We start from the raw sequence: 8,873 nt of genomic DNA on the forward strand, positions 1-8,873 counted from the left end.
TCTGTGGACCCCCACATGACTACTGAATGTCCAGATTCTCTGTGGACCCCCATGTGACTACTGAATGTCCAGATTCTCTGTGGATCCGCACATGACTACTGAGTGTCCAATCACATACGGCCATCACGGTGCAAAGCCCTGGCAGAAAGACTGCCTCTGACAGGAACAGCCATGCTCATAGCAGCACACGCCACCTACATCTCCCGTGGGATCCCCGTACTCGGAGTCCTGCACCTCCATCGTTCCTGTTCTACAGATGAGTCCCCTGGCAGCCTCTGTGGGCACAGGAGACACCCTGGCCACGCACCTCTCGGGGGAAAGCGTGTGAATCAGCTTCAAACAGAACTCCTTCCCCAGGACAGCTGTTCAACCCTTAAAATTACTGTGAATTAAGCCGCCATCAAGTCAGCATGACACGGCATTTTATTAAGGTTTTACAACTATTAAAACAATATTTTATGATTGGATAGTATCTATGGCTTTATTTAGTAGAAACGATAATCTGATAGCCTTTTCTAATTTGTTTTTCAACAATATAAATTTTGGACTTTCTTCTCATCAAGAAAGTGTTATTAAGACCCCTACATTATCTTGTGAATCTGGCATGGTTAGCTTTTACTGTTTAGTAGCTCCAAATGCATCACACCAAAAATGAGCATCTGTCCAGTTTCATTTCTTAAATAACATGATGGGCAACAGTGGCCTGTGGACACACAGCCATGAAAATGATCGACTTCCTGGTATAGTTTAACAGGAAGCTTAAAATACATCACGGCCGAAGAGAAACCCCATATGAAAGTTTTCATATATAATGGTAACACTGAAACAACAATAATAAAATAAGCCAAAAATCTTCCAGATATTCTTATATTCTCCCATATGTCCTGGTAATACCATAGTAAATAATAGTTACTGAGATGAGACTAATTTTAAAATTCTTAGGGGAACTGCAGCATTCCACTAAGTGCTTATTTTAAGTTCTCTTTACTAAAAGACTTACACAGCATCTTAGTAAAAAATTAAAATTTACACCAAAAATCCAAGCAGGTATCCATACTGTATATACTGCTGATTTTCCAGGTCAGGAATCATTAAGCACAGAACATACAAACATTTTTATCTCCTGTATTCCCAAATCTGTACCACAGGTGGGAAGGAGATTCCCATATTACTGATGTCAGCACGCGGAACACGGAGGAGCAGCATACGCTGCCCGCACGCACCTGGAGGCGTGTACGTGTCCACAGACGAGTGTACGAGTGCAGAGCGCCGTTTCGAGGGCATGGGCATCTTCCTCTCCTTGTACTTCGCCAGCGCTGCCTGCACAGCTTCCGTGTGGACATCTACACAGGAATGGTGGCAGAGAAAAAGAGTTCTTAAAAGGTTGGTTACAGAATAACAACACAGAGTTTTTGTGTTCACATTTATTTAAAAATGTGAAAGGCACATACACTCTGCCCATAGTCAGCCCAGTCCCACTGGATCCTTCCCTCACTGGTGGTTGAAAAGGTCACACAAGCATTGAGAATATGTGTGCACCCCGTACACTCCCCACCCTACTCCTGTCTCCATGGAAACCAACAGTGTCACAACCCCGAACCCAGAGAAAACCCCGCTAACCAGTCAGAGTGAGAAAAAGGTAAGCGCAGTTAGGAAGGACTAGGGAACTCATCCCCAAGTCCCCCTCTGAGGACACCCTCAGGTAATGAATCTACCCAAAAACACAACACCCTGTACAGACGGGCCAAATAGTGAAAGATGAAAAGAGAGGTAACTAGCGGGCTCAATGGCCCTCACACCACACAGAGTTAAGATCTGCACGGACAGCGAGAAAGAGCTGTGTACTGCTGCAAGAGGGCTCTGAAAACAGAACCACTTATTCACAAGGGAAACCATAAAAACACCTGACACAAAATCACTCCTATGTAAACGCATCTACCGGGGAGGAAGGAGGAGGAGCAGCAGTGGAGGTGACGCATCCAAAGGTCCCTTCTGACTGGGGGAAACAAGGGAGACAGGAAAGCCTTGATGGGGCGGGGGGAGTGTCTCGTTTTCATACAATAGTAGAGATACGTGTGTTTTATTATGAGTTATGAGAAAAGGAAGCTGCTTGTGAGTAGAATGAAAATGTTCATAAAACTTCTAAATTAACAAGGGGAAAAAAATCACACCAGGAAAAGGATTATGAATAAAGACGAAAGAAACATCAGACGAACTAAAATAAAATATACTGGTTGACGCACTGAATGTGGAGAGGCTGGATTCCTCTACTCAGAGTGGCCTGGGGTCAGCAAGGCCCCATTTCCTGCGAAAAGCACATGCAGATCCTTTCTTGATGGCAAAACTTAAAGCCACGTCTCAAGGAATTCCCAAAGCTACAGTTCCTCTACACATGAGCTCACAGTAGAGGGGGAAAAACGGTACTACAAGCAAGAATCAGATTTTTAATGGATGCAGACCTACACAACATAGTGACAGTGGGAATCACTAAACACAAAACATCAAATAAGTAGGTTCAATGTGCTTATGGAAAAGAGTAAATAAAAAATTTAAATATAACAACAACAACAACAAAACAACCCATTGCTGTCAAGTCAATTCCGACTCATACTGACCTTACAGGACAGAGAGAACTGCCCCATAGGGTTTCCAAGGAGCAGCTGGTGTTTTTGAACTGCTGACCTTTTGGTTAGCAGCCAAGCTCTTAACCACTGCACCACCATGGCTCCTAAATACAACAAAGGGACAGGCAACTAAAAGGGTGGGTAAGGGGAGAATCAGAAACTTTCAGGGAAAAACGAGCAAGTAAAATATAATATTTGAAATTATGAAGTAATTTAAAATAAACAGCAGATAATATCCAAGCATTACTGAATAAGTAAAATACCAGAAGAAATGCCCCAGGATGCAGATACACACATATGAGAAAGTCAGACGTGGTGGGTACTGCCAAGGTTGAATGAGCACATAACTGTAAGGCGATCATATGATAGTGTGTGAGAGGCGATATTCAAGATGATACTAAGAATTTTCTAGAATTGATGAAAGCCATAAATCCTCAGATTCAGGAAACAAAAGAAATCCTGAGCAAGGTAAGTAGAAATTCACACGTACGTATTTTGTAAAACTACAGAACAAAGACAAACAGACGGACGCCTTTGGCAGTGAGACTAACAGCTGACTTTCCAGCATCAACAGTGGAAACCAGATGAGAAGCCAGTAATTCATTTAAGGCCCTGTGAGAAAATAACTCCCAACTTAATACTGAATAATCAGAAAGTCTTTTATAATGAGGAAGAAATAAAACGTTTTCAGACCAAAAACACAAGAGAATTTACCACCAACAGACAAAAGGAATTCTGAAAGGAACTTCCTTTAAGGAGACAGAAAAGGAGTACAAACGGAAGGCCGATGGTATAAGGAAAAATGATGAGGGGAAAAATCAAACGTGGGCAAATCTCAACAAACAATGACCAGAAAGCACAACAACAAAAGTGACAACATCTAATTTGTAGAGTCAAAAGAAAAAATACAGCTATGATACCATATAATAAAAGCAAATCAGTCAGGGTTAAATCGTCAGAGTTAAGACGTTCCAGAGTCTCCAGTAGTTCTAGGGGAGGTGAAGATTTGGGTGACCTTAGAGACATTTTTTCCGGTTACATATGCGTGTTAAAGTTTTTAAGTAAACACAAAAAGAACAGACAGTAAGTACTTCCAAGTCAGTAAAGGGAGAGAAAATGGCAGGAAGAATAAGCAAGGGCAATCAGGCAGCAAGAAAAGAACAATACAAACAGATGAGAAGAGAAGACACAGAGAACACACACATCAGTGGAGAAGTGACTCAAAGGGGCTGACACCGTGTGAATGGGAGGCAGACTCAACTCTCCAGACTTCAGAACAGATTTAAAAAAAAAAAAAAAGAATGTCAAGCAGTTTAAAACAGAAACCTAAAGGTAAGATCACAGAAATGTTACAAATAAGAAGATGAAAAAATTTATTCCAGGCAACTACAGACTCCAACAAAGCTTGCCAGCTCCAATTTCAGATGAAACATGCATAAGGGACAAAAGTGCTGGCTAGAGATGGGAGGCTCATGGTGACAGAAGGGTCGCCACGGAGACACACAGCAATGTGAACCTGTGTGCACCGATTAACATAATTTCAAAATACAGTAAGTAAAAGTTGACAGACCACGAGGGGAATTTGACAAATCTACTACCATAGCTGAAGCTGAAGAAAATCAGAGCAAGTCCACAAGAACCAAAGTACAACCTTGAGTATATCCCACCTGAATTTAGAGACCATCTCAAGAATAGATTTGGTGCATTGAACACTAATGACCAAAGACCAGACAAGTTGTGGGATGACATCAAGGACATCATCCATGAAGAAAGCAAAAGGTCATTAAAAAGACAGGAAAGAAAGAAAAGACCAAAATGGATGTCAGAAGAGACTCAGAAACTTGCTCTTGAAGGTCGAGTAGCTAAAGCAAAAGGAAGAAATGATGAAGTGAAAGATCTAAACAGAAGATTTCAAAGGGCAGCTAGAGAAGACAAAGTAAAAGATTATAATGAAATATGCAAAGACCTGGAGATAGAAAACCAAAAGGGAGGAACATGCTCAGCATTTCTCAAGGTGAAAGAACTAAAGAAAAAATTTAAGCATCAAGTTGCAATACTGAAGGATTCTACAGGGAAAATATTAAACAACGCAGGAAGCATCAAAAGAAAATGGAAGGAATATATGGAGTCACTATACCAAAAAGAATTGGTCGATGTTCAACAATTTCAGGAGGTAGCATATGATCAAGAACCGATGGTATTGAAGGAAGAGGTCTAAGCTGCACTGAAAGCAATGATGAAAAATAAGGCTCCAGGAACTGACGGAATACCAGTTGAGAAATTTCAACAAACGGATGCGGCACTGGAAGCGCTCACTCGTCTATGCCAACAATTTGGAAGACAGCTACCTGCCAACTGACTGAAAGAGATCCATATTTGTACCCATTCCAAAGAAAGGTGATCCAACAGAATGTGGAAATTATCGAACGATATCATTAATATCACACACAAGTAAAATTTTGCTGAAGATCATTCAACAGCAGTTGCAGCAGTACATCAACAGGGAACTACCAGAAACTCCAGTCAGATTCACAAGAGGATGTGGTAGAAGGGATATCATCGCTGATGCCAGACAGATCATGGCTGAAAGCAGATAATACCAAAAAGATGTTTACCCGTGTTTTATTGACTATGCAAAGGCATTTGACTGTGTGGATCATAACAAATTATGGATAACACTCAAAGAACGAGAACTCCAGAACACTTAATTGTGCTCCAGAGGAACCTGTACATAGACCAAGAGGCACTCATCTGAACAGAACAAGGGGATACTGCGTAGTTTAAAGTCAGGAAAGGTGTGTGTCAGGGTTGTATCCTTTCACCACACTTATTCAATCTGTATGCTGAGCAAATAATCTGAGAAGCTGGACTACATGAAGAAGAATGGGGCATCAGGACTGGAGGAAGATTCATTAACAACCTGTGATATGCAGATGATACAACCTTGCTTGCTGAAAGTGAAGAGGACTTGAAGCACTTACTGACAATCAAAGACTATAGCTTTCAGTATGGATTATACCTCAACATAAAGAAAACAAAAATCGTCACAACTGGACCAATAAGCAACATCATGATAAACAGAGAAAAGACTGAAGTTGTCAAGGATTTCATTTTACTTGGATCCACAATCAACACCCATGGAAGCAGCAGTCAGGAAATCAAACAACACATTGCATTGGGCAAATGTGCTGCAAGACCTCTTTATATTGTTAAAAAGCAAAGATGTCACTTTAAGGATTAAGGTGCACCTAATCCAAGCCACTGGTGTTTTCAATTGCCTCATATGCATGTGAAAGCTGGACAATGAACAAGGAAGACCAAAGAATTATGCCTTTGAATTATGTTGTTGGCATGGACTGGCAGAAGAAGGAACAAATCTGTCTTGGAAGAAGTACAGCCAGACTGCTCATCAGATGCAAGAATGGTGGGGCTTTGTCTCACATACTTTGGACATGTTATCAGGCAGGACCAGTTCCTGGAGAAGAACATCATGCTTGGTAAAGTGGAGAGTCAGCGAAAAAGAGGAAGACGCTCAACGAGATGGATTGACACAGTCACTGCCAACGCTGGGCTCAAGCATAACAACAATTGTGAGGATAGCGCAGGACCCGGCAGTGTTTTGTTCTGTTGTACATGGGGTCACTATGAGTCACAACCAACTCAACGGCACCTAACAACAACATGACAACAACTACCATACTGTGAGATTTTAAGCGCATTTGTCTTAGAAAAGAACAGATCAAGTGGATAAAAAGTCAAGATACAGATTCTGAAGAACAGAATTTACTTCCACATTTCCTCTGATGGATACAAACAGGACCCTACATCTACTCATGGGGAATGCATATTGCTTTCAAGCACTTTGGAACAATTATGAAAAAAAAAACAAAAAACTCGCTAATTAGGTCATACAGAAAATTTCAACAAATCCTAAATAAATGGTATGATACAGAACATGTAGTCCGACAACAATTAAATTAGGACCAAAAAGATGTCTTTAAAAAAAAAACAACAACAAGCCTTTAAATAAAACATATACTTCGAAAGTGTTAAAGAAAAAAACAAGGGAATCAGAAAATACTTAGGAATAAACAACAGCAAAAATAGTACATCCTGAAACTTCTGGGATGCTGCTAAGAGCATTTAGAGGGGGAAATTATAAAGGCTAAAAACTATTGAGCTAAGGATTCAACTTACAAAGTTAGAATGGACAACAGAATAAACCCAGAGAAACTAGGAGGAAGAAATGGTATAGAAAAGAGCAGGAACCAGGGAAATAGAAAGCAAAGTTACCACAGAGAGTAAGAGACTAGTTCCTTAAATCACTAATTAAATTGATAAACTCTGGAAAAATGGATAAGAAAGACATGGCACAAGTAAGCATTATTGAGTCTAAAAAAGGAGACATTACCACAGTGCAAGAATTTTAAAAGACAAAGAAAATACTGTAAATGGTTTACACAAAACTGACAAATTCCAAGAAAGCACAAAAAAAAAAACCCAACCCATTGCCATCAAGTCGATTAGCAGAGTAGAGCTGCCCCACAGGGTTTCCAAGGCTGTAAATCTGTATGGAAGCAGACTGCCATCTCTTTCTCCCAGAGTGGCTGGTGGGTTTGAACCGCCGACCTTTCAGTTAGTAGCCGAGCACTTAACCACTGAGCCACCAGAGCTCCTCAAGAAAAACACCACATGCCAAGAAACGATTCAAAAGGAAATTGACCAACTTGAATAGTTATAAGATTAAAGAAATGTATTTATAGCTAAGAACCTTCTGATTAAAAAAACGGCCAAGTTTCCTTGCAGCATCTGCTGGATCTCTCCCAACAATTAACCCTGGAAAAACTATAGATACAAGAAGGAAGCGTAGACTAAGGAACTGAGGGAACCTGCAAGGAGACCCTGGGGAGTCTGAGTGCCATCAGTCTGGAGGAAGCAGAGGAGAAGCCAGAAGGAGAAGCCTGAGGAGACCTCCCCTCAGCACCCCTTCTCAGCACAGCCTTGGGATACTCGCAACCTGCCTCTTCAGTGCAGAATTCCACAGCCGTAGCCAGGCTCAGCCGTGTGATTCATAAAAGTGTAGCTGGGGAGAGAGTTGAAAACAGCAGTGACCGGCCAGTCGCCCCAACCCTGGACTCCCGGGGCACCACCTCATGCACAGCCTTACCCCAACCCTGTCTCCCTCACCATAGGAGGGGGCTTGAGAATGACCACTGGTGGCTTTGTGCACCTAGGGCTCATCTTCTACCCTCTCCTCTCCTCACACTCACCAAGCTTACCCACTTGGGTCTTCATGCAGATGCAGAACCAACAGAGGAGCTGACACACCCAAGGGAACATGGGCTCCCAGACTACACACCACACCCCTGCGCTGGACAATCACTTGTACAACACCCAGGTGCACAATGAACGATGGTGTAAAGCAAAATGTTGGAAAAGATGAAGCTTGAATTTATAGACAGCAGACAAGTACATTTAGGAAGACGAGAGAAGATATTTGCAAAATGAAGGATGAATGAGAAAACATGAAAAGTACCAAATGGAAGCATTAGGTATGAAAAACATAACAGGTGAAAAAAGAACATGATGGGTGGGGGTGAATACAAGAAAGAATATGGCTAAAGAACAAATCAGTAAGTTGGAAGATCCAATGGAGGAACTCGCCCAGAAGGCTAGAAGTGGAAGTGCTTCTAGGTAACTGAGGAGTAAGCAGAGGGGGGCTAATGACAGAAAAAATTCTGGGAAGATGGCAGGCAGTAATAAAGTTTTTTGGACCCCTCAGTTTGCCCATAAAAACACAAAGAATAACAATGAGAGAAAAATTATAAACATCTGCCACAAAATCAGGAGACAAGGCAGGCCTAGGAACCCCATAAAGTGAGTGAATGTACAAACCACCCAGTACAAGCTCTCCCACTGGTGTGAGAGGAAGCAATAGTTCACTGGATGGGCATGATACTAGAAGATTCTGAAAACAACCAGCAATCACGGGACAGGGTGGTGGCTGGTGTGGGAGCAGCAGGTGCAGCTGAGTGGACATGCACCCTCCAACTCCTGGGTGCAGACAAGGTCCACGGGAGCTCACAAAATGACCCAGGCAAAGCTCCCCACACTGAAGAGAAACTGCTGGGACCACACCCAAATCGAGCAGGGCAGGGATAATAGCAGCAAAAGAAAGAGAAGCCAAATAAAAGTGAGAGAGAGGAACAGAGGAGGGAGTTCTCACAAAGTGCAACTTCACATCTTTTC

General features: G+C 41.9%; 1 protein-coding gene across 1 annotated transcript in view; it reads right to left on the minus strand.

Moving 5' to 3' along the window:
• The window catches only part of DIP2A (disco interacting protein 2 homolog A), a 142,234-nt gene that overhangs the window by 84,500 nt on the left and 48,861 nt on the right, over positions 1-8,873 (minus strand). Inside the window, exon 4 of the mRNA XM_023739099.1 lies at positions 1,224-1,343. Within this exon, the coding sequence (XP_023594867.1) occupies positions 1,224-1,343 (120 nt within the window). The remainder of the gene's footprint in view (positions 1-1,223; positions 1,344-8,873) is intronic.

This window comes from Trichechus manatus, unplaced genomic scaffold (assembly GCF_000243295.1).
Source record: "Trichechus manatus latirostris isolate Lorelei unplaced genomic scaffold, TriManLat1.0 scaffold00128, whole genome shotgun sequence".
NCBI lineage: Eukaryota > Metazoa > Chordata > Mammalia > Sirenia > Trichechidae > Trichechus > Trichechus manatus.